The sequence below is a fragment of the Panthera onca genome, chromosome B4, assembly GCF_046562875.1.
Source record: "Panthera onca isolate mPanOnc1 chromosome B4, mPanOnc1 haplotype 2, whole genome shotgun sequence".
NCBI classification, from domain to species: Eukaryota; Metazoa; Chordata; class Mammalia; order Carnivora; family Felidae; genus Panthera; species Panthera onca.
Genome location: NC_138345.1, coordinates 138,187,769 through 138,213,807, shown reverse-complemented (window position 1 = coordinate 138,213,807; position 26,039 = coordinate 138,187,769). Strand labels below are relative to the sequence as shown.

General features: G+C 59.6%; 1 protein-coding gene across 2 annotated transcripts in view; it reads left to right on the top strand.

Moving 5' to 3' along the window:
* Positions 1–10,061: 10,061 nt before the first annotated feature.
* Positions 10,062–26,039, top strand: part of CELSR1 (cadherin EGF LAG seven-pass G-type receptor 1) — a 137,910-nt gene continuing 121,932 nt past the window's right edge. For both annotated transcript variants that reach the window (XM_078449300.2, XM_078449299.2), the window contains exon 1: positions 10,062–13,796. In XM_078449300.2, the coding sequence (XP_078305426.2) occupies positions 10,184–13,796 (3,613 nt within the window). In that variant the 5' untranslated portion in view covers positions 10,062–10,183. The remainder of the gene's footprint in view (positions 13,797–26,039) is intronic.

Below are 26,039 nucleotides of genomic sequence, written 5' to 3'. Positions count from 1 at the left end.
AAAGCTTTCTCAGACACCTTTCCCCCTCACTTTCTCTTTGGAGTGACCCTGTCCCCTGGTTTTATCCCACAGTATTCTGACCAGGATGTGTTCAGTAGACTGAACTCTGCGAGGGCAGGCCAGCACATCAGATTCCATGGGCCCCACATCCAGTACAGAGCTGGGCACAGGGAGGTCCTCCGCAGTGGTGTGTGGCCCGGATGAAATCCAGCACCCTCACCCCGCACCCCTCCCCCCAGTCTTGGCCCTAGGAAACATTTCGGTGTGAGGTTTGGGGGTCACGGTGGAACCCCTCAGAGGACCAGCCTCGGGAATGCTCCTGGCCTCCGCTCTGGGACAAAGGCCTCCTTTTCTTCCCAGAAACACCGTGGTCAGGAGTGACTGCTGACGAATGGATACTTCAGGCTTCTGTGGACAGCACTGCCCGCTCCTTTGTCGTTGGCAGGCCGGGGGCGGGGCTTCCCCGCGGAAGGCCCGAGCTTAACCCCCACATGGCAGCCAAAAAGAGTGCCCCCGTTCTGGATGCCCACGTGCTAACCTCCCAAACCTGCGACTATGTTGTTGGTGGCAAAGGAGTTAAGGCTGCAGGTGGAGTTCGGGCTGCTGGTCAGCAGTTCCCTCCAGAAGGAGAGCCTCCTTGAGATGCGGCGACTGCCCTCCGTCGTCCGGGGGGGTCCAATGTAATCAGATCCTTGACCGTGGAAGGGCGGAGGCCAGAGAGCCGGTTTCAGAGCCCAGGAACGTAGGAGAGGCTGTGGCGACTGGCCGCCGCTGGCTCTGAACTTGGAGGGGCCGCGAGCCACGCGAGGTGGGTGGTCTCAAGAAGCTGGGAAAGGCAAGAAAATGGGTTCTCCCCGGGACCCCCAGGAAGGCTGCAGAGCTGCTGCCGTTTCCACTTAACCCGCAGGAGAGTACACGCGTGGCTTAAGCCGCGGAGTTTGTGGGATGCTGTTACGCCAGCCACGGGAAATGGATACAGCCCATTTCACAGAGGAGGGGACTGAGGCCCAGAGAAGAGAAGGGCCTTGCCCGACACTGCCAGGCCTCCGACTCCCTGCCCGGTGCTCTGTCCCTGCCCAGCGTCCCCCCCACCCCCTGACAGGGACAGAGCCCCCAGCAAACACTCGCTGTGGATTCTGCACAGGGGTGAGGTCAGAAGAGGCGGCCGCACCCACTTCCCGGGGCGAGCGGGCAAATGAGCGGATTTGGTGGACAGACAGGCACATGTGCCTCAAATCCTGCAAAGCAACCAATTAACCAACGTTGACAGAAGTTGGAACCTGTAGGAAACGAGGCCTCGGGCAACAGCCCCTCCTTGTCCTCGGGTCCCCCCCGAGCAGGCGGCGGCCAGTCGCGGACGTCACCTGGATCTGCTGTCCTTAGCTCCATGGGCCCAGGGCCCACACTTGCAGAGCACGCCTCCTGCGTCCGGACCCAAGCCCGGTGGCTCTGGCCTGTTAATGGTGTCCTCCCCACCTTTTTTCCCTTTTGATCAGGGCAGGGTCTGCTCTCCTCCAAGAGCTGCAGGCCTCAGCACGCGCACCAAGTCCCAGCAGGGTGTGACTCATCACCCCTGCCCCTGGGAGGGCCCTCCCCTGCCGGCACAGCTGGTGGGGCCCCGGGGCTCCCCTGCTGCCTGGGGGGGGACCCAGAGCCCCGTCCCCCCCGCCCCCGCCCCTCCACGACTCCAAGAGCCTCCAGGACCTCAGGCTGGCTTTTTCCCTGGCGGTCTCGGCTAACCCCTCCCTTGGCGTGGAAGGATGAGGGGACGCCTTTTCTCCCTGGCAGGTCTGGGGACCGGGAGCCCAGTGGTGTTGGTGGCTCCTCAGGGCTGCTATGTCTCACCTGGAAGCCACATGGGTCTTAGGCTTGTCCCCCGCACCCCCAGTTGCCAGATGGCCGGAGTTCCCAAGCTTCCTGGAATTTGGGATTCCTGTGGAGGCCAGGTGGCCCCGCCCCCAGGCCCTGGGGGAAGCCCAGAGGTGGCCAGGTTCCTTCAGACTCTTCAGACAGGGCCGGGCTTCTCTGCCCCCTGTCCTGCCCCAGCATCCCAGCGTGGCCCCCTCCCCTGTCCTCTGAGCGGCCGCTCTTCCCCGGTTCTCTGGGTGACCAGAGTCGGGAGGCCTGCGCTGTGTTTCCAACACATCCACACAGCAGGCGGCTGGCCTCGGGTGTTGAGTGTTGGGGGGCTGGGGGGAGGGGAGGAGCAGACATTCCATCACGACAATGGCAAAAATAGCGCCCATCTTTCAGCCACTGCTCCCGGGGGCTGGTCCTTCTCGGCTGCCACGTCCCTCCCCGCAGCATGCTTTTGTCCTTCAGATGAGGACACCGGCGTCCCTCCTGGGAAGGGGACTCATGCAGAGGAGGCAGACGGACAGGATTGGCTCCCAAGCTTTGTGACCCGGGTGCAGAGAGCTTTCTCCCCCCCGCCCCCCGCCCCCCGTTTTTTTTTGTTGTTTTTAAGAAGATGTAATTAGGATTTGGGAACTTTCTTTATTTGTCCGGGTCTCCCTCACAATCACTAATGGAATCATTCTTGCCCAAGGTTATCTTCCCTGCACCCCAAAAATAATTTGCAAACGGAGCGAGAGAAACAAACAAGGAGGGGGGCCTCCCAGGTCACCCTCTTCCTTCCAGGAGGGACGTGCGGAGGTGGAGGCTTCTTGAGGGAGACACGGGGGACTTTTCCATTCTGCCTCCCCACAGCCCCAGGGTTCTCAGGGGCCCTTCTGTAGACAAAGAGGCTTCAAGGAGGAGGACCCCGGTGAGTGCTCCCCAGGCTGAGTCAGAGGGAGACGGTGTGCAGTGGGGAGGACAGGGAGGGGCTCCCATGCTGGGCCCAGATGCTGGAGGGGACCCTGATGACTCCTAATTCCCCCATCCCCACCCCCACCTTCACTCCAGGGGCAAGTCCTACGGACTCCCCTCTGCACCCCAGCCCTCCCACCTCCACGGCCCAGCGGTCCCATCAGGAAGCCCAGACCGTGGCCTTCCGAATCTGCCTCCCATCAGCCAGAGTGACGATTTGAAAGCACAGACCCTTCTCTCCTGCACTCCACTGCCTGAGGTCTTTCTGTCAGACTCACGAGAAAAACCAAAGTCCTGGCTGTGGTCCATGTGACCCCCTGCCACTCCCTGTCCTCTACCCACAGTGGCCTCAGACACCCCCAGCGCACACACTCCTGCCTCAGGCCCTTTGCACTGGCCGATCTTCCCTGCCCTGAGTGTGCCTCTCCCAGATGTCCTGCAGGCTCCTTTGTCACCTGGCTGAAAGGCCTTTCCAGATCCCTTCCCCCCCCAATAGCTCACCTGCCTGCCCCTCCCCCCTGCCACTCTGTCGCCATTGTTCTATTTTCTTCCCCCGAAGTGGAATATTTCCTTATGTTAATTGTCTGTATTCTCCCACAGGCTGACCTCTCTAGGTGAGGGCAGGGTGCTGCCTGTTTTGTTAGCCATGGCATTGAATGGACATAGAAGGAATAAATGCGTGCATGCACGCAGGAGGGAAGGAGGCTACCGGGGGCAGTGAACGGAGAGCTGGCGTATCCCCAGCCTCGCGGCTGCTGGGGTGGGAAGTCCTCCTCCACAGGCCCGGGTGCTGGGAGGAGGGGCAGAAAACCAGACGTCACTGGCTTCCCACCTCACTCTGCCCCCTCCTGCCTGGGGCATTATTAGCGCCCCTCCCTGGACCTAGAAGGGACCGAGGAAAGTCCCCCAGGAAAGTCCCCTGAGAGCCATTGATGACGGTGTGGCTGTGGTCACAATGTCAAAATATACAAACAAAAAATAATTTCAAAAAAGACTGCGTGCGATTTTTTAGGGAGAAAGGTCTTGCCTTCTCCCCCCTCCATTTAAAAGCAAGGGAGGTTATGGGGTGCCTGGGTGGCTCAGTCGGTTAAGTGTACGATTCTTTTTTTTTTAATGTTTAATTTTTTAATGTTTATTTATTTTGGGGGGGGGGAGGAAAGAGAGGGAGACACAGAATCCAAAGCAGGATCCAGGGTCCGAGCTGTCAGCGCAGAGCTTGACTCAGGGCTTGAACCCATGAATCATGAGATCATGACCTGAGCTGAAGTCAGATGCTTAACCAACTGAGCCACCCAGGCACCCCGAGCGTCGACTATTGATTTCGGCTAAGGTCATGATCTCATGGTTTGTGAGACTGAGCCCCGTGTTGGGCTTTGCACTGGAGGCGGAACTTTAAAAAAAAAAGGAAGAGAGGTTGTTCATAGTCAAGAAGTGGAAACAACCCGAATACCCATCAGGCGATGAACGGGTGACACATGTGGTCTATCCATACAATGGAATATTACGCAGCCCTAAAAAGGAACAAAGCCCTGATTCGTGGTACAACATGGATGATCCTTGAAAGCATGATGCTCAGGGAAAGGAGCCAGCCATGGAAGGCTGCACATCGTAGGGTCCCATTTATAGGAAGTGCCCACAGAGGCAGACAGCAGAGGAGGGAGCTACAGGGGTGGGGTGGGGGGTGGAGGTGACTGCTAATGACACCAGCTTCTTTTCAGGGTGATGGGAACGTTCTGGAATCCCACAGCGTGATGGTTACACAGCTTTGCGAAGGCACTCAACACCACCGAGTCATACACCTTTAGAAGGGTGAATTCTACGGTGTGTGAAATATATCTTTTTTGAAAAAGAAGGGAGATATGCGGGGGGTGGGGGGGAGGTGGTGGTGGAAATAATCCAGTTAAGACGACGGGCTTCCCCCCACTGGCTTTGTGATGCTGGGAGCAACAGTGACAGATACAAGTACGTTCGCCACCGTGGACGTCAGCCAAGCGCCCAGTCTTCAGTGGCATCTGCCTCCCCCACTCCCACCACGGACGGGGTCTCCGCTCGGCTCTGGTCCTGCCTTCTGTGGCCTTCCTCGGTTCCCGGGAGCCCCTCCACCTGCTCCCTTCCCCTGCAGGGGCTCGGGTACTGGACCTGACCCTTCCTGGTCCCTGCGGGTTGGGGACCTAAGGTGTTTGAGTGCCAGCTCCGCCCCCTGCCATGTGCTGTGAGCCTCAGTTTAAGAAGCATCCAGCACAGGGGGAGGGGCCCCCTTACCTTAACCTGCTGAGTCCCAGGAGCCCCGGTTTGGCGGTGTAGTCGGGAGGCCTCGTGGCCCAGCCTGCTCGGGCCAGCAGGGGTGGCGGTCTCTCAGGACTCCACCGCCTACGTTACGTGTGCACAGGTGCCCACGAGGGCCTGTTGCCGGCTGGCGCTCTGCTCCCCGAGGGCACCTGGGGGGCCCTTGTGCAGGGAGGGAGGCGGGCACCTCCGAGACTCGGGTGGGGCAGTGACTGTGCTCGGCCACTAGAGGCCAGTGCAGCCTGAGGGGGCCCAGGTGGGCCTGCCCAGGACCTGCTCCATGGGCTTGAGGACCAGGGCGGGACAGGGGCCCCTTGCTGCCTTCAACCCTGGGCTCCCCAGAGATGCCGTGGTAGCTCAGGACACAAGACCTGTGGCCACAAGCCCCAGTCCAAGGGCCTGGGGGCCTGAGAGAAACCACAGCATTTCTATTTAGAAGATTCTGGTAACTTCCAACCAGGAAAACAATTTTATTTTTTGTCACGAACGATACGGGGTCATTCAGGAAAGCCCTAGTACACGAAACATTCTAGACTAGGTTCTAAACTCCCTTTGCCCCCTCACTTCTCTTAACCTTCTAATTCAGTTGAGGTCCCGTCTTTGTTCCGAGTTTGGACTTTCTCGGGATTTCCCACCAGTCAAACCCCACCCAAGGCGAGGGGCCCCGGGGAGCGAAGAGGGGCTTGATGAACTCTGTTTGCAAGAGCTTGTTCCCTCTGAACTCCCCCCACCCCAAATAACAAGCCCCAGCCCAGACTTGCTTTCTGGCTTTCACCACTGGGGTGTTTCTTTTTGCCTCCTCCCCATTTAAAGATCGGCTCAGGGATTTACTGTGTGAGGAACAGAGTCCAGAATTCATGTGGGTTCTGATTCGAGCCCCCAGCAAAAAATGTTTTAAGATGCTTTCCAGAACATGTACAATGCTAGGGATCCACAGCTCTGCCTTAAAATTTTTGTTTTTCTTTTTTTATTAAAAAAAATTTTTTTTTTAATGTTTTATTTACTTTTGAGACAGGGAGAGACAGAGCATGAACAGGGGAGGGTCAGAGAGAGGGAGACACAGAATCTGAAACAGGTTCCAGGCTCTGAGCTGTCAGCACAGGGCCTGACGTGGGGCTCGAACTCATGGACCCAGAGATCATGACCTGAGCGATGTCGGACACTTAACCGACTGAGCCACCCAGGCGCCCCTGTTTTTCTTTTTAAAGCACTCAATTCACGTGAAACACGTCAGGGGCGTGTGCAAAATATAAACATCAATTAGGAGTCACTGAGCCCCTGACCCCAGGAGTGGCAGCCCCTCCAGGCACATAAACCAATAGACAAGTGGCCTCTCCGGGCACGGGCACCACTGCTAACCTCCAAGCCCCTCCCACTCTGATGTGACCCCACCCCCACCCCCAGGAGGGGCCTCAGAGTCAGTGAGTGGATGCTCATCCTCAGACACGGTGGGGACCCGCGGGGAGGAACTCCCGCTTGGAGCCACCCCCAGGGGGAAGGGCAGGTGGGCGGGGCTCAGCCCCTCAGGTACAGCCACCAGAGGACAGGCCAGCCCCCAGGCGTATGCCTTTGCCCCCTGACCTCAGTTCACTTTCGGTGAACACACTGAGAGTGGACTGGATCAGGGGCGGAGCACAGACCCCCTGGGAAACTGCATGAAAGTTACAGCCCCTGCCTCTGCATGAGCACGGGCATGGGCATGCGCCCCTTAGTGCACAATTTCAGCCAGGACCACCGAGGAAGTGAGCAAACAACCATGACCTGGTGCTCAGTGACGATGATGACAGGGTAGCAGGAAAAGTTAGCCCTAGTAGACCTGCTCCAGAGCCAGGCCTGTGCCAGCCTCTTTATGCAGTCTTTTCTTTTTTTTTTTAAGTTTATGTGTTTTTGAGAAAGAGAGAGAGAGAGAGAGGAGAGAGACAGAGTGCGAGCGGGGAGAGCCAGAGAGGGAGACACAGAAAGTGAAGCAGGCTCCAGGCTCTGAGCAGTCAGCACAGAACCTGATGCGGGGCTCGAACTCATGGACCGCAAGATCATGACCCGAACCGAAGTCCCATGCTTAACTGGCTGAGCCACCCAGGCAGCCCTGTGGTTGTTGTTGTTGTTGTTTTTTAAAGTAATCTCTACCCTCAACACAGGGCTCGAACTCACAACCCTGAGATCATCAAGAGTCCCATGCTCCACTGACTGAGCCAGCCAGGTGCCCCTACCAGGTCTTAATAATCCTCTAATGAGGCGAGGAATCCAAACTACTCTTATTTCCAGTATCTCCTCCAGAGTTAGGCCCTGGCGCAGGTCACACAACCGCTTAGAGTCAGAACTGGACCGCGACCCCCCTGAGGCGCCAGCCCTTTCGGATTCGTGTTCTGCTGACGCACCTAGAACCCCTGCGGTCACTTCGCGAGCTGCAGCCTGTTCCCCCCCACCCCCCACGCCAGCTGCAGCCTGTTTTCCGCAACCCCCCACCCCCATTTGTTAACACTGCAGACACAGTGCCTGTGCATACAGAAAGGTGCATAAAGCCTGTGCATGGAGTTCGACGTAGGATCGTAAAGCCGCTAGCCCTGTCCAGAACTGGACGTCCCCCGCTGCCCAGCCCTCCTCCTGACCACACTCACATCACCTCCTTGCAGTTTCTGAATCTTTCCTCTGTGCGCATTCCTAAACACGCGGTGTGGGCCTGCTTGGGAACCCACACGTGAACGGAACATTGGGGTCTCTCTCTCGCGCTCGCTCGCTCTCTCGGGACATCATGTTAGCCAGGTCTGTCCATGCGTTCCTTCCTCCCCCCACCCTGGGACCAGGAAGTGGCTCAGAGTGGCCCTGGCGGTTACCTCACAGCCTGCAGGTGTCTTGTTCGGGGAAAGTATGCCCACACCCAAACTCATTCACTGCATTTGAATTTTCAAAAACCGGCAGGCACAGTGCAGCAGAGCCCTTTGTTTATAGAAACCCCAACCCAACCTATTTAAAGTTCCTTTTGAGAAATACTCTGGGGTTCGCTCCGGCCAGTCTCTCTGCCTTCCCCTCACCCTGGCCTGGAGCTTTCCACTGCAAAGCTCTGGGCTCGGGATCCTCCTTGTCCTCCCCACTGGAAAACTCCTGCCATCTGATCCTCCCCAACCAAGAGGAAGGAGGTCCTGGACGGTCACACTTGAGGGATGATGGACTGCTCTCTTTCCTTCCCCTCCCTCCATGCACACATTTCCCGAAAGGGCTTGCCAGTGGAAACTCCCAGATTAAAAGATTCTAAAGCAAATCTACATTTAAGGCTAATAATAACCTCTTTAAGTCGTTGCTAATGGGAAGAAAATGCTCATTTTTGGCTTCAGCCTAAAGATATTGTATCCAGTAGCTTTGAGCGCTATTGGTGGAGTTGGTCATTTTCTGCTGACCCCTACCCCACCTGTGCTCAGTCTGGAACTGTGGGGGCGAGCACCTCTCTTGTCAAAAGTACCTGCTCGCAACACCTCTCACCCAGATCTTTCTACCCGACCGACCCAGGGAGCCTTCTGGGAAGGAGAGACGCCACCGACAGGCCTAGGAGCTGGACTGGGGTTCTGGCACCCAGAGTTCTCCGGAGGGCGAGTGCGTGCCAGCCAGGGGTGGCACAATACTAAAGCCTCGCCGCAGGTGGGGGTGTGGTAGAGTCCTAACCCCCCGCCCCACAAGCTGTGCTCCGCAGGAGGCGGCGGGGCGGGGGGGGGGGGGGTGAGGGGGGGGGAGATGTCCACCCGTTTCCCGCACAAGGCGGCGGTGCGTTGGTCAGGTCTAAAGCTCTCTTGTGTCGTCTTTTCCCCGCAGGAGGCCCTGGGCGTGGAGGCGGTGAAAGGGGTGCTGTCACACTTACAAAGCGCCCGCAGGTGGCTCCCCGATCCCCGGCCGCCGCGCTGCGGGAGGAGCCAGAAGGCCCCCCGACCGGACCGCGCGACCGCGAACGCTCGGACCGGGCGCCTCCGCCGTCCCCACGCCAAATCCCAAATGTCAACCCGGGTCATTTTCCTTTTCGTTTAAAAGTTGCGCTTTAAACCCAGTGGGACCCGGATTCGCTTAGTTGCCTATCGCGTTTCCAAGCCCAGGGAAGTTCTGCGGCGGTAAAAGCACCTTAGCCTCCGGCATGTTGCTGTAAACGTGTAACCGCACTCCAGCGCTACCCGCGGTCCGCAACCCGGGGCGGGCAATCCGGCCCCCTCCCGGGCACCTCCGCACCCCTCTGTCCCCTCCCGGGTCCCACCTGCGCGGCGGAATCCGCCGACAGATTCTGCCGGCGTAGGCTGGCGGGGGGGAGGGGCGGGGGGGGGGGGCGCTCCGGGCCGCGCCCAGCCAGGGACCAGCAGAGCCACCGCCCCACTGGTAGCGGCCGCCCGGGGGCCCCCTGCCCCGCCTTTCCCGGCCGGGCTCCCTCGGCCCCGCCCCCCCCACCCCTCCCGGGGAGGCCGGGTGGGAGGCCGCAGGGGGAGTGGGCCCGGCCTCCAGCCCCCGCCCCGGCTGCGCCCCCGCGTCTCCATAGCGATCCTCCCGGCGCGCACCTCCGGGCCGGCTCCCCCCCGGGGCCGAACAATACGCGGCGGGGCCGGGGGCGGGGCCCGGCGGGGCCGGGGGCGGGGAGAGCGCGGGCAGAGGGGGCGCGGGCCGAGCGCACCGCCCAGGCAGCAGCCGGCCGCCGGGGTCTGAGCGGCGCGGAGCGGCCCAGCCCGCTCCCGGAGCGCTGCCCCCGCCCTGCCCGGGCCCGCCCCGCTTCCCACGCCGCCCGGCCGAGCCCGCGCGGGAGCCACCTGGAGCCGCCCGGAGCCGCCGCCGCCGCAGGTTGATGCGCGGCGCCCTCCCGGGACGCGCAGAGGAGCCATCTTGAAACCAACTTCGCAAACTTTCGCAAAGTGCTCTCGAGGTGGAAGCTGCGGGGGAGACCGGGAGCGCGGCCCCCGGTGTCCCCGCCGGGGCCCCCGGGGAGGCAGGGCGCGGGCCGCCCCGAGGGCCCGGCGCCGGGCGCGCAGGAGCCCTCCCCCGGCCGCGCCGGGTGCATGCGGAGCCGCGCCGGGTGCATGGATTGTGCTCGGGCGCCCGGCTCGGGCTCGGGCTCCGGGCCATGGCGCCGCCGCCGCAGCCGGCCGTGCTGCCCGCGCTGCTGCTCCTGGCTGCGGCCGCCGCCCTGCCCGCGCTGGGGCTGCGAGCTGCCGCCTGGGAGCTGCGCGTGCCCGGCGGCGCCCGCGCCTTCGCCCTCGGGCCCGGCTGGACCTACGCGCTGGACGCTGCGCGCACGCCCCGGGCGCTGCGGGAGCTGCTGGACGTGAGCCGAGACGGGCGACTGGCGGGGAGGCGGCGCGGGCCGGGCGCGGGGCCCCGGGGCTGCGTGCGCCTGGGGGGGCGCCCGCTGCCGCTGCTCGTCCGCCTGACCGCCCGCGGCGCCCCGACGGCACTGAGCCTCCGCCTGAGGGTGCGCGCGCACGGCCCGGGTTGCGCCGCCCGGCCCCGCAGCCGACGGGCCCCCAGCGCTGAGCTGCGGGCGCGGGCTGTGCTCACCGTGCCGGGGCCCGGCGCGGCGCTCTGCTTCCCGGCCTCGGGCGGCGGCGGCGGTGGCGGGGCCACGCTGCACTCGGCACTCGCGGCCCTGACCACGTTCCCCGCCTGCAGCTGCCCGCCGCGCCCCGGCCCCCGCTGCCCACGCCACCCCGTCTGCCTGCCGCCCGGGGGCTCGGCCCGCCTGCGCCTGCTGTGCGCCCTGCGGCGCGCGGCCGGCGCCATCCAGGTGGAGCTGGCGCTGGAGGCGGCCGCGGGGACGCCCTCCCCGTCGCTGTCGCCGTCGCCGTCGCCGCCGAGCCGGCCCCAGGCTGGGGCCGGGGGCCCGCGGCGGGCTCGGCGGGGCGCTGGCGGCAGCACGACCCCGCAGTTCCCGCTGCCTAGCTACCAGGTATCGGTGCCCGAGAACGAGCCAGCGGGCACCGGGGTCATCGAGCTGCGCGCGCACGACCCGGACGAGGGCGAGGCGGGGCGCCTGAGCTACCAGATGGAGGCACTGTTCGATGAGCGCTCCAACGGCTACTTTCTCATCGACCCCGCCACGGGCGCGGTGAGCACGGCCCGCGCACTGGACCGCGAGACCAAGGACACGCACGTGCTCAAGGTGAGCGCGGTGGACCACGGCTCACCGCGGCGCTCGGCCGCCACCTATCTCACCGTCACGGTCAGCGACACCAACGACCACAGCCCCGTCTTCGAGCAGTCCGAGTACCGTGAGCGCGTGCGTGAGAATCTGGAGGTGGGCTACGAGGTGCTGACCATCCGCGCCACCGACGGCGACGCGCCCTCCAACGCCAACATGCGCTACCGCCTGCTGGAGGGTGCGGGAGGCGTGTTTGAGATCGACTCGCGCTCGGGCGTGGTGCGCACGCGCGCGGCGGTGGACCGGGAGGAGGCGGCCGCCTACCAGCTGCTGGTGGAGGCCAACGACCAGGGCCGCAACCCGGGCCCGCTCAGCGCCACAGCTACCGTGCACATCGTGGTGGAGGATGAGAATGACAACTACCCCCAGTTCAGCGAGAAGCGCTACGTGGTCCAGGTGCCCGAGGACGTGGCAGTCAACACGCCCGTGCTGCGCGTGCAGGCCAGCGATCGGGACCAGGGGCAGAACGCGGCCATACACTACAGCATCGTCAGCGGCAACCTGAAGGGGCAGTTCTACCTGCATTCGCTGAGCGGCAGCCTGGATGTGATCAACCCGCTGGACTTTGAGGCCATCAGGGAGTACACGCTTCGCATCAAGGCCCAGGATGGGGGCCGGCCTCCGCTCATCAACTCCTCGGGGCTGGTCTTGGTGCAGGTGCTGGACGTGAACGACAACGCCCCCATCTTTGTGAGCAGCCCCTTCCAGGCAGCCGTGCTGGAGAACGTGCCTCTGGGCCACTCGGTGCTGCACATCCAGGCCGTGGACGCGGACGCGGGGGAGAACGCGCGTCTGCGCTACCGCCTGGTGGACACGGCTTCGGCCGCCGTGGGCGGGGCTGGGGCTGGGCCCCAAGACCCCGCGGCGCCCGCGGACTTCCCTTTCCAGATCCACAACAGCTCCGGCTGGATCACGGTGTGTGCTGAGCTGGACCGCGAGGAGGTGGAACACTACCGCTTCGGGGTGGAGGCGGTGGACCATGGCTCCCCGCCCATGAGCTCCTCCGCCAGCGTGTCCATCACGGTGCTAGACGTCAACGACAACGACCCGATGTTCACGCAGCCGGTGTACGAGCTGCGTCTGAACGAGGACGCGGCCGTGGGGAGCAGCGTGCTGACCCTGCGGGCCCGCGACCGGGACGCCAACAGCGTGATCACCTACCAGCTCACGGGCGGCAACACTCGGAACCGCTTCGCGCTCAGCAGCCAGAGCGGCGGCGGCCTCATCACCCTGGCGCTGCCGCTGGACTACAAACAGGAGCGGCAGTACGTGCTGGCGGTGAGCGCGTCCGACGGCACGCGCTCGCACACCGCGCAGGTCTTCATCAACGTCACCGACGCCAACACGCACCGGCCGGTCTTCCAGAGCTCACACTACACGGTGAGCGTCAGCGAGGACCGGCCGGTGGGCACCTCCGTTGCCGTCATCGGTGCCACCGACGAGGACACGGGCGAGAATGCGCGCATCACCTACGTGCTGGAAGACCCGGTCCCGCAGTTCCGCATCGACCCGGACACGGGCACCGTCTACACCGTGACCGAGCTGGACTACGAGGAACAGGCCGCCTACACGCTGGCCATCACCGCTCGGGACAACGGCATCCCCCGAAAGTCCGACACCACCTCCCTGGAGATCCTCATCCTCGACGCCAACGACAACGCACCCCGCTTCCTGCGGGATTTCTACCAGGGCTCCGTCTTTGAGGACGTGCCGCCGTCCACCAGCGTCCTCCAGGTGTCTGCCACGGACCGGGACTCAGGCCCCAACGGCCGCCTGCTGTACACCTTCCAGGGTGGGGACGATGGTGACGGCGACTTCTACATCGAGCCCACGTCCGGCGTGATCCGAACCCAGCGCCGGCTGGACCGGGAGAACGTGGCCGTGTACAACCTTCGGGCCCTGGCTGTGGACCGGGGGAGCCCAGCCCCGCTTAGTGCCTCGGTGGAAGTCCAGGTGAGCGTCTTGGACATTAACGACAACCCCCCGGTGTTCGAGAGGGACGAGCTGGAGCTGTTCGTGGAGGAGAACAGCCCGGTAGGCTCTGTGGTGGCGAGGATCCGTGCCAACGACCCCGACGAAGGCCCCAACGCCCAGATCATGTATCAGATCGTGGAGGGCAACGTGCCCGAGGTCTTCCAGCTGGACCTGCTGAGCGGGGACCTGCGTGCTCTGGTCGAGCTGGACTTCGAGGTCCGGCGGGAGTACGTGCTGGTGGTGCAGGCCACGTCCGCCCCGCTCGTGAGCCGGGCCACCGTGCACATCCGCCTCCTGGACCAGAACGACAACCCGCCGGTGCTGCCCGACTTCCACATCCTCTTCAACAACTACGTCACCAATAAGTCCAACAGCTTCCCCACCGGCGTGATCGGCCGCATCCCGGCCCACGACCCCGACCTCTCCGACAGCCTCAACTACACCTTCCTGCAGGGCAATGAGCTTCGGCTGCTGCTGTTGGACCCTGCCACCGGCGAGTTGCAGCTGAGCCGGGACCTGGACAACAACCGGCCGCTGGAGGCGCTCATGGAGGTGTCTGTTTCCGGTGAGTGGCCGGCAGGGCTCCCGCCAGGCCGCCTGGAGGGCCACGAGCCGCGGGGACCTGCCAGGGGCCCGCCCGGCATGCCGGGGCGCATTTGGGCAGGGCCCGGGCAGCTCTTTGGGGATTTGTGGCCTCCGGTTGGAAGGTTGCTGCCTCGGGCTGGGGGCGTGCTCCCCACTTAGGCCAAGGGAGTGGGAGGGGTACCCACGCCGCTTCCCACAGCACTTTTGCTGGGAGCAGGCCTGGGCTGCTTCAAGTTCAAGACCGGGGCTTTTTGGCCCTTTGCTCAGCGGGCTGTGGCTCCTGATTGTGCTACTAAAACCTGGTCTCCAGGGTTAACTGAGTGGTTGTCTGCTGTGCTTGGAGATGCTCGGCAGTCAGCCATCCCTCCCCCTGTCTGGGAAGATCAAAGGTCACTGCCCGCCCCGTGCGCTGGATGGAAATTGCTGGATGGTTCCCTGAGTCACCCTGTAATATGGCTGGAGTTAGCTCCCTTGGTGTCTCTTTTCTGTCTCCTCCAGATAATAACAATCCGGCTCATGTGTGCTTGTCTGTCTGGGAGCTCTTTGAAAAGCGTAGCCTCGTTTGATCTTGGCTTCTGCTCCTGGACGCGGACTTGTAATTTGGGTGTTACTTAGAGGCCTGCCCGCTTCGGCGGCGGAGCCGGTGTGGGAACCCAGCTGGCCCTCTCTGGGGCTGGAGGCGCGCCGAAGACTAAGACGGTCTCGGCTCAGCCGGGCACGTGCTTGGTGGGCAGCAGAGATGTAGTCCTCTGTGCTGCTGACCCCCGTGTGCCAGGCAGGACCCGCAGGGCCAGGGAGAGGGGGACAGATAGAGGGTGTGGGAACCGGAGGACACGGCGGCTTCTCAAAGGGACCTATGCCCAGAGACGTGGTCGGCTGGCGCGGCCAGGTGACCTTAAGGATGAGACCAAACTGTCACCAGGAAAGGCTTGGATCCGTGGGTCGTTTGAGTCAACGTTTCGGTTGACTTATTTCAACAATAAATCATTACGATCCAGGATCACTGTGGGAGCCCTGCCAGCATTAAAAAGTTAGTTTTCCGATTTGTTTTGTCTTCACAGTTGGCCATCGGGGTTGGGTGGCAAACGGTTGTTTCCAGTTTCTGCGGTTTGCTTATAAGGTCTGGAGTCTACAGGTCCGGTTGCGAAAGGTGGTGCAACCCATCCACATGAATTTTGGCCGTACAGCCCATCCGCAAGTGGATATTTCACGTTCTGTGAAGTCGTGAATTACAGGCAGAGAATACGAATCTGGGCAGAGAGCGGGGAATAAATAGGCCCTCAGGGAAAACTGTTAACCAGGGTGATGGATATTCCAAGTAATGGCCAATTAAGAAAAAAAAAAAAGGGGGCTCTTTTCCTGAATGCCCCTTTGCTCGGTTTTGTTTTTTCTTATACGACTTTACCTGCGGGATGAAGCAGAGTGGAGAGAGCCTGTATGAAAGCGAGTTGGCAACATCCTAGGGTTTTGATTTCACAGGGGACACACGGGGCTTTGGTGGGAGCGGTGTGTGTGGAAGGGTGGATGTTTTGTGTGTCTGAAGCATCAGGAATGTGCCCCCTCCCCCCCCCCCCCCCCCACCGCGTCAGCCGGATAACAGGGCTTAGGATGGATTTCATTCACAAGAGGGTAGTTACTGAGCGCTGGCTTGCCCGCCTGGAGGGCCTGTAGTGGGGACCACAGTCGAAGGTGGGTTGGGGATCTGTGCTCCGCAATGAGCGTCTCAGGGACCCAGTGCTGGGCTCTGATCCTGTGGCGACATAACGCTGTGCCACTCGGGCCCTGGGCCTCAAGTCTTGATTCCCCCTCCTGGAAAACAGTGTTTACCTTTAACTGGGTTCTGATCGGACATCGAGCAGTTTTATAAACTCTCTCACTTGGACTGACACTTACTCCTCTGGTATCTGGGAGGTGAGCCGTGTTCTGCCTCTTGCCTCAGAGGAAATTCTCGAAGAATTACTTGCGAAACCGAATATTCCCGTGCCTGATCCCTGGTTCGGGATGGTTTGAATATAGATCACCTCACCTCGGGATGATCTACCACCTCAGGCCGTTTGACGGCTCTTTATAGCTCCCCGAGAAGCCAATGACTGGAAACTGGAAAATCTGTAATTGCAAAACAGCACAGCTTTGTGTAGAAACAACACGGCAGAAACAACACGGCACCGAAAGATCAGTCCTTCCGACTGAGCCAAGGTGGATTCTTAGGTTTTGTGAAGGAACAATGGGGAAAGCTGTTGTTTCGGACTGACGCGCCGTTTTCACTGAAGTGTTACTGGCTTTCCTGGATTTACAGCCATGCCCTAAAGCCTCTGATGCATTATGACTGCCCTGGAGGGGCTGGATGGAACAGGCAGGCAGTAGGATTTTGTGGGAGCCAGGCCAGGAAGGGCTGGGGGCCTCCAGCAGAGGGGCCTGCCGGGGAAGGTGCACCTGGGGGCGGTGCCCAAGCTGGGGTGCAGGGGGGTGTAGGGGGAGGAGGGCGGTTCCTTTGGCCTGGCCCGGAGTTTTATTCACTACGAGCCTTTGGACTGTGAAGAGATAGCATGGGCGGTTTTACGTGGCCCCCGGGGACCAAGACACCGTCGGAAAGTGTTTAAAAAAAAATTTTTTTTTTAACGTTTATTTTATTTTTGAGACAGAGAGAGACAGAGCATGAACGGGGAGGGTCAGAGAGAGGGAGACACAGAATCCGAAACAGGCTCCAGGCTCCGTGCTGTCAGCACAGAGCCCGACGCGGGGCTCGAACTCACGGACTGCGAGATCGTGACCTGAGCCTAAGTCGGCCGCTCAACCGACTGAGCCACCCAGGCGCCCCCGGAAAATGTTTTTGACTTCTGAAACGGTCACGTGCAAGTACCTGCCGTTCTTGGATGATATCCAGCGGTACAAAATGTTCATTGTCTGTGCGACGGTTTTTGAACGAGGTTTAAAATTCTGTGATTGGGACCTTACTCTGGACGTTTTAGAAAGGCGACGTTTGCATTGTTTGAAGCTTTATGACTGATAACCCGATGGGATCCTTCAAGCAGCAAATGCTTGCTTTTTTTTTTTTCCCCCCCAATGTTTATTTATTTTTGATGGGGGGGGCAGGGTCAGAGAGAGAGGGGGACAGAGGATCCAAAGCGGGGTTTGTGCTGACAGCAGGGAGCCCAACGCAGGGCTCAAACTCACAAACCGTGAGATTGTGACCCGAGCCGAAGTCAGACGCTTAACCGGCTGAGCCCCCCGGGCGCTACCAAATACTTTTCTTTAATCGTTCCAGATGTCAGTCTTGGAGGAACGTGCACATTTTTAATCCGCCTTGGACACGCGTGTGCCTGCGGGGTTAGGGCCTTCAGCCGTGCCTTATGGAACACGGCACTTGGTGGGAAGTGACCCTGCATTTGTGGGCATTGCGGACCTGTGGGTGTGGGAAAGGTAGCCTGTGTGGGCTAAGAATGACTGGTGGACAGATCACTCAGGGGTGCCAGAAAAGAGTGAAACTCGGTGAAATAAGATTGAGCAACCTTTCTGTTTACCTTGGTGGGGAGTATATGGCATGAAGTCGTCTAGGCCTGATAAAGTTTTAAAAGGTATTTTGTCTAGTTAAATACAAGATATCGCAGGGACTTTTAAATAGGCGATTGCAAACAAGGAAATAAAGAGATGGCCCCGTACCAGGCAGCGTCTGGGTGTTTGGTCTTCTGTTTTTCTCCCAGACTTCACAGTGAGAAAAGGGTGGGCCAGCTCAAGCCGTTTGAGCTGTTGCACTGGATTCTCCAGTGACACAGACTGTTCCAGAAAAGTTAGGTGCTGCTCGAAGCTGGTTAGTATCCAAGGGCTTCGGTAACTGGGGATAGTCACTTGCTAACATACTTTTAGAAACACTGGCTCACTGGGGTGCCTGGGTGGCTCAGTCGGTTAGGCAAACCGGCTTCGGCTCAGGTCGTGATCTCACGGTTCGTGGGTTGGAGCCCCGCGTCGGGCTCTGTGCTGACAGCTCGGAGCCTGGAGCCTGCTGCGGATTCTGTGTCTCCCCCTCTCTGCCCCTCCCCCGCTCACGCTCTGTGTCTCTCTGTCTCTCAATAATAAATAAACATTAAAAAAAAAGAAAAAGAAACATTGGCTCAGAAACAAAGGAGTGTTTATTCTTTTTTTTTCTTTTTTTTTAGGTTTATTTATTTTGAGACGGAGAACTAGTGGGGGAGGGCCAGAGGAGAGACAGAATCCCAAGCAGGCTTACCCACTGTCAGCGCACAGCCGGACGCAGGGCTCGATCTCACCAACTGTGAGATCATGACCTGAGCCGAAATCCAGGGACGCTTAACCAACTGAGCCACCCAGGCGGCCCTGGGAGAGTTGTTTCTTTTATCGAGCACCTAATGTGTGCCAGGCCCTGGAGAGCCAGTGTGGCTCCTGTGGTCTAGGGATGATCAGATAAACACAGACCAACACAGAACAGAGTTCAAGAGGAGGGAGGTGCAGGAGAGGGTGGGTGTGGGGACTCCCGCTCCCATCATGAGCTGAAGCGCCTTCCTGGCAGGGGAGTGGGTGTGGCAGAGCCCCTGACCTGTGGGGGGTTTTGGTGGCTGTTAGGGGAGATTTGGGAGAGAGCCGGCTGGGGGCCGAGGGACAGTGAGACTCCGAGAGTGGGTCACCCGTGGTTGTTGGGGAGTCTGAGGGCAGAGTGCACGTGAGCGGGGGAGGGAGGGGGTGTGCAGAGGGAGAGGGAGACCGAGGATCCCAAGCAGATTGCACTGCCAGCTGCGGAGCCTGATGCTGGGCTCGAGCCCATGAACCATGAGATCGTGACCTGAGCAAAATCAAGAGTTGGGCGATTAACAGACTGAGCCACCCAGGAGCCCGAGGGAAACTGTTTTGTTAACGTGGGAAAGATCACGGGCAGGTGAGCCCTTTGGAAGCCGGGGGCGGGGATGGCACAGAGATCACGTGTGGACATAGACCGGCTCTCGTGGTTTGTTGGTGACGCCCGAGCTCCGTCCAGGACGTGGTGCCCGTCGGAAAGTCCACTTGGGGCCCGGCTGACGCGCCCGTTGTGACACCCGAGAGCAGAAGCCTGTTAAGGAGGCGGGTAGTGGGTGCTGGGTGCCTGGGCCGAGCAGCAGGTCGCACCTGGGCTGTGTCGTGTGGCTCGGGGCCACGGGCCTCCACCCTGCCAGCACTCGGATGCCAACACAAGTAGATTTTATCGTGTGGGGCAGAGCGTGTGGAAAATATTCCTGAGTTTGGCATGGTTCTCCTCAGCTCACCGCCTCGGGGACAGTCGTTTTCTGGTGTTTTCAGGTCCTGTGACCTGAACACGTAGGGTCACATGAAAGTCGTAGGATTAGATCCCTGGCTACTGAAGGGGTGTGGTAAGTGACCACCTGCCTTCTGGATGTTTGCTTCGGGAGGGTAACTGGGGTGGCCTGGGGAAGTGTGGAAGGGTTGGGGGTCCCGGGTTGCAAGGGTCAGAGTCTGTGGGGATGACGGGGACCCCCTCTGCTTTCCCCCCGTGAGCCTGGGGCCCCGTACACAGCAGGTGCTCTGTGGTATCCATGGGTCATTCGTGGAACGACCCAGAGGGGCGTGGGGGAGGGTCTGCCTGCAGAGACCGCACAGCGGCTCCTCTGCCCTCCCGTGGGGGACGGGGGAGGGGGGCTGGCGCAGAGGCAGGATGCCCCCCACCCCCCACTGTGGGTCCCTCCCGTGCCTTGCTGGGGGCTTGGCCCGAGGTGGAGGGTGTACTCCAGAGCCGCATTCTCACGCTTTTGCTTCAGGTAAGAACTTGTGGATACCTGGTAGTCGGTTCCCCTTTTTGGGTGTGAACGTTCCAAAGCTGGGAAAAGCCTATCACCAGCCCTTTATTGTTTTGTCACTCCCGTGAGCGTCTCCTGACGTCCTGGAGAGGGGCCATGATTCTTTCGTAAACACACACGCAGGCACGTACACATATACACACCTGTGCGCACACACAGACCTACATAAACGCACATGTGTGTGCACGTGCATATATGAATGCATGCATACATATATGTGAATATGCAGACGCCCGTGCAAACCCGTACACACGATGTATGTATACGTGTACATGCACACACGTGTGGACACTGACACCCATGTACACATGCATGCACACACAGACGCACATACACGCAGTGCGTATACACGCACGTGTACATGCACGTGGACACAGACACCCATGCACACATACACGCACATGTACACATGTGCACATGCATGCATGCACGTGTGGACACTGACACCCATGCACACATGCATGCACACACAGACGCGCATACACTCAATGTACGTATACACACACGTACATGCATGTGGACACAGACACCCATGCACACAGACATACAAAAACGTACATGTGTGTGCACGTACATATATGAATGTATGCGTACGTATATGTGAATACGCAGACGCCCGTGCAAACCCGTACACACGATGTATGTATACGTGTACATGCACACACGTGTGGACATACACCCACGTACACATGCATGCACACAGATGCACATACATGCAATGTACATATACATGTATGTGCACGTGGACACAGACACCCATGCACATGCAGATGCATCCTTGCACACACTCATGCATGTACACGGACACACATGTGGACACGCAGACATCCGTGCATACATTCATGCACATGCAAACACACGGACGCACATACAGACACGTACATACACGCATAGACACAGGTGCTCACAGACACATATGTGTGCAGATACACAAATACACTCATAGAGACACACACACAACTTAACCAAGTACTCTGAAGGCAGATGGTGAAGCATAAGCTTTCCTTGCGGCCACCCCGACCCACCATTTCAACCTCTGCAGGGGTGGCAGGGTCACGTTGGCTGGCTTGGCCGGGGACCCTGCCGGCTTGAGAGTGTGCCACGGACCACGGGCCTCCCGTGAAAGGGGCCACGCTGGCCTTGGGCTCAGAGGGGCAGCCACCAGACGCGAAGCTGTGCACTGTGCAGACAGCGGCTGTGGGGGTGGACCCCGGGGCTACTTCTGCACGAGCCTTTCGGCCGTGTGCCGTCGGTGGAGGTGAACGGGGCGAGCTCTGAGCCCGAGCGCTTTCTCCGTTCATCTCGTGGGGTGGGCTTCAGGCCGGAAATGGGTCGGCGGGGACGCACCACCCGCTTCATCAACGTGTGCGAGTGTTAGCGATGAGACAAGCTGCATCTTCCAGGCCGAGCCCCTGCCCGCCCCCTCCCCCCAACCCGCGTCAGATCTTCAGGCCTGGTTCATAGCAGCCGTGGAGGTGACAGGGCCGGTTTGCTCTCTGGGTGTTTGGAGTGGTCCCGGCCCCCCAAGGTGGCCCGGGGAGAGGGGCCTCCTGGCCTTGAGGGGCCCCGTGGCTTTCCCAGATCCCACCCACCCTTCCCCCTCCCCCGCAGACACTCCCAGCCTGAACGTGGAGCCCGTGGTGGCTGGCTCCGTGCCTCAGTTCCCCCCCCTCCCCCCCCGGCACAGGCCCGCAGACAGCACCTGCAGGGTGTGGGGAGGGCGCACTGGGGATGCCTGTGCTATCCGGACGTGGCAGGAGCGGCTGGCCTTCTCCGCCCGTTCCCTTTCCTGTGGTCAAGCAGCTGCGAGGGCCGCCTTCTGCACTGGCTGGTAGATCGTGTCTGGTTCCATGGGAGCAGTCTGGGGGGGATGGGGCCACACTGCAGGATGAGGAAGAAGGGGTCCTTGGAGCTGTCTCTGCAGAGCCGTGTCATTGGAACTGGAGCGCAGGACCGATGTGTATCGGGCGGGGGGGGGGGGGGGGGGGACCCGAACCAGTGCAGGGGTCAGAGTCAGAGGCAGTGTGCAGGTGAGCACCAGCGGGAGCTCGCCCCAAACTGGCTGACATGCCCTTGGGGGCTTTTTAGCTTCCAGAGCTCAGATCCTGCTGGCCGGGGGCTGGCCTGCCTTCCTCCCTTCTCTTCCCTCCCTCCCTCTATCCACCAATCAAGATTTTTCCTTCTTTTTCAACACCTTTTTTTAAGTTTATTTGTTTTTGAGACAATGAGAGCAAGCAGGGGAGGGGCAGAGAGAAAGAGAGAGAGAGAAAATCCACACTGTCAGCAATGGAGCCTGATGCAGGGCTCGAACCCATGAACGGTGAGATCATGAGCTGAGTCGAAATCAAGAGTTGGACGCCCAACCAACTTCTTTCAATATTTTGTGTTTAATTCCACCTCTGTATTTTTTTTTTTTTTTTTTAGGATTTAAGAAAGATGTAATCTAAATGATACTTGGGTAAGGTAAACTTACAGCAGCTAGTTCAAACAAAGTCATATGCTGTGTTAGCATTCGGAGATAAGAACTCTCTTGCAAGGCAATAAAGTTTTATCAGTGAGCTGAGCGTTGAAGGACCGTTTTCGTAGAGGGAAGGCGTTGAGTGGCCCCGCTTTGGAGACTGCCGCACACGGCCGTGGTGTGGCCACAGCTGTCCTTTGCTGCGCTGGGACGCGTCTCTGGCGTTGGAAAGAGCGTGAGGTTTCCCTGGCGGTGCAGCTGGGTGGTACCTGACGTGCTAATTGCTGATGCCGGTCGAGTCAGCGCCCCCCCTGGGCCTCAGTGTCCCCACTGAAATAAGGAGGTGGGATGGTCACCCCCAGGCCCCCCGTCCTGACTCCAACCTTGTATCATTCTGTAAGTGAAGGATCAGAAAAACAGAAATGCAGCCTAGAGATCTGGCTACGTCCTGGGAAACCTTTTTCTTGCCAGGAACGCTGTAGGTGCTGAGAAACTATTTAAATTTCTCATTTAAAAGCCATTATGAAATACTCACAAATCACATACCTGGTAAGGGATTACTGTCTAGAATATATAAAGAGCTTCTACAGCTCAACAACAGAGAAACAACCTGATTAAAAAACAGACAGGGGACTTGAGTAGACATTTTGCCAGAGAAGATGTACGAATGGCCAACAAGCACATGAAAAGATCCACATCTCTCATCATCAGGGAAGTGCCGGTCAGAGCCACGATGAGATACCGCCTCACCTTTAGGATGGCTGTTACAGAAATAAAACAGGGCAGAAAATACGGGATGGCTCCGATGTGGAGAACCTGGAACCCTCGTTCGCTGCTGGGAATGGAAAATGGTGCCGCTACCGTGGAAACAGTTACGGCGGTTCCTCGAAAAGGAGAATTTTGCCATAGGATCCAGGAACCCGCTTTGGGGTATGAAGTAAAAGCAGGGCCTTGAACAGAACTTGAACCCCCACGCTCATAGCGGGGCAGTTCACGATACTCGAAAGGTGGAGGTCCCGAGTGTCCACTGGCAGGTGATGAGCAAAAGTGGCATATCCATACGTTAGGAGTAAAAAAACTTTTTTTAATGTTTATTCGTTCTAGAGAGAGAGAGACAGAGCGTGAGCGGGGGAGGGTCAGAGAGAGAGGGAGACACAGAATCCGAAGCAGGCTCCAGGCTCTGAGCCATCAGCACAGAGCCCGATGCGGGGCTTGAACCCACGAGCCGCGAGATCGTGACCTGAGCCGAAGTCAGACACTCAACTGACTGAGCTGCCCAGGCGCCCCTGGGATTTTTATTTTAAGTTTGTTTATTTATTTTGAGAGTGGCAGAGAGAGGTTGGGGAAGGGGGAGAGAGAGAGGGAGACACAGAATCCAAAGCAGGCTATTCACTCACGGTCAGTGTTGTGGAGCCCGATGCGGGGCCTGAACAGTGAGCTCATGACCTGAGCCGAAATCAAGAGCCAGACGTTCAAGTGACTGAACCTCCCAGGCGCCCCCTATTTATGTCGGCGTCTTTCAAGCTAGCGATCTGGGACACCCCACCAGAGCCCCCAAGGCCACCAGATTGTCAGAGGACAAGTGACCTCTGTCTAGGAGCTTTCAGCAGAAGTACTGAGCCACCTCAGAAAACCAGAATATTCCATGGGCAAGGTTGTGGGGGGCAGTGGTTTGGGAACACCGGACGCAGTTTTAGCTCAGAGGATGACGCCCCAAGAGGTGATGAGGGACACTTACAAGGGTCACAAATGCACACTCTCTCTGTCTTTATAGCTCTTGGGAGAGGAGGTGGCCCGAGTGAGTAAGAAGTTGTGGGGTCTTCTGTGACCCTGCCCTGTTTTTAAGAGTCCCCGGTGCCACCTCCTGGAGAAAGGGCTCGGGGCGTGGGGTCACGAGGAGAGGCACCTGGCTCGGGACAGGTGGTAGCCATAGTCCCTAGGCCCGGGTCTTACCGGATACGGTGCAACAGTGAAGGTTGCAGGTGGGGTGGACCCTGCAGAGAGCCTTCTCAGGGAGGTCGGGAGCCAGCAGGGTCTTGAGTGGGTCAAAGTGAAGGGTGGGGGCCAGGGTCTGAGTGTCGGTGAGTGGCCCCATTTGGGAACTTGGAAACTGCAGCTTCTTGGGGACGGGGTGGGGCCTTCTTAGGAACCAAGTGAGCTCATGGGAGCTGAGCAGGGTTCTCCCCGGGCCTCAGGCGCCAGGGTCGGCAAGGCGGTCCGGTCAGGGGCCAGCGAGGTCTGGGGCAGGGATTAGGGCAGCGTCCTGGGATCGCTCTTGGCTGCGCTGTGTGAGGTCCCGCTGGGCCCATCCCCTGCCTCCTGGTTCCCGCTGCAGCGTGTGCACAGAGAGGATTTGAGTTCCGCGTTTGTCGTCAGAGTGCGTAACACCAGCTCCCTCTCTGTGCTCCTCCTGGAAGGTTCTGCTTCACCTACAGATCTTTTTGTAGGCTGCCTCCTGGACTTAATGCGGGCTTCCTAGGTTCAGGGAGGGGCCACGGCCGGGTCAGTTTGCTCCCGTTCCCCAAGGTGATGGGCTGTGTGTCACCTGTAACACAGGACCTCAAACCGGTAGCTTAAAACAACAGAAATATATTCTCCGCTGTTCTGGAGGCCAGAAACCTGAAATCAAGGTGTTGGCAGGGACACTGCGTTCCCTCGGAGGGCTCCTTGCTGCCTCTTCCGGTTCTGGTGGCCCCAGGACCTTGGCTTCACCCCAGCTGTGCTTCTGTTGTCATGTGGGCTTCTCCTGTGTGTGGCCTGTGTGGCTTCTCTCTCGAAAGGGCACCCGTCATACTGAACCATGGGCCCACCCTTCTCCTCTCGACCCCATCTTAATTTATATCTTCAGTACATCTGCCAAGATTCTATTTCCACATCGGCTCACGTTCACAGGTACAGGGGTGGGGAGGTTAGGACTTCCGCGTGTGCTTTTGGGGGACACGGTTCCACCCGCTACAGCACGGTGCCCTGAGTTCATTGTGTCCAGTCAGATGGCGGAGGTCTGCTTTGCCCGCTTGGGCACCTGGGCACAGCGTCCGTCTCCCTCACTGTGATGCCACGTGGCCCATCGGGATCCTGCCCTGTTGTCCTCTTTTCCCCTGGGGGCTCCCCCCGCGGGGCTGAGTACTGCACAGGAGAAGGCTCCCAACTCCCCACACCCCTCCGGAGATGACAGTGGCCCTGGGCCCAGCTTAGGAGGGAGGGGGTGTGGGGGGCAGGTGGGCGTGGTTGGAGTCGACCGCACACCTTTGCCTTTTGTGCCTTAACGCCAGTGACACAGCTGAGGGAGGCGCCTTTTCGGTCCAGCTCTCTCTCCCAAGCATGGAAAATTCTCTCACGTGTAAGTGAAAGCACCCCAAATCTTCAAAGAGAGGATGGAAAATATGAAGGTTTATTGTTCTGAGCGATTTCCTGTGCATCTGGCACGTGGCCGCCGGAGGTCAGGGGCGTGTGTGTGTGTGTGTGTGTGTGTGTGTATGTATGTGCGCGCGGACAGGACAGGAAGTCCAGCCGTGAGTTATAGCGTGTGTGCGAGGGCCCCGCACGGTCTGGCAGATACGCCCGAGAAAGCAGGCGGCGGGCGGGGCAGGGCACGTCGGTGACTGGGTTCTGTGCCCGGACAGCGCCGCTCACGGCCCGGTAGATGAGTGTGTTTGTGGGGAAACCAGGCGGGGGTGACCCCGGAGGCAGGAAGCTGAGGGCTTCAGGGTTGGGACAGCTGTCCGAGTCCCCGGTTGGCCTGGGAAATCCATTGTGTGTGGGGCGGGGATTCTGTTCTGCCTCCTCACGTTTGTGCTACCCACCGGCCTGGAGATTTTTTGTTTTTTAAGTTTACTTATTTATTTTGAGAGACAGAGAGCAAGCAAGGGAGGGGCAGAGAGGAGAGAGAGAATCCCAAGCAGGCTCCGCACTGTCGGCATGGAGTCCAGTGTGGGGCTTGAACCCACGGACAGTGAGATCGTGA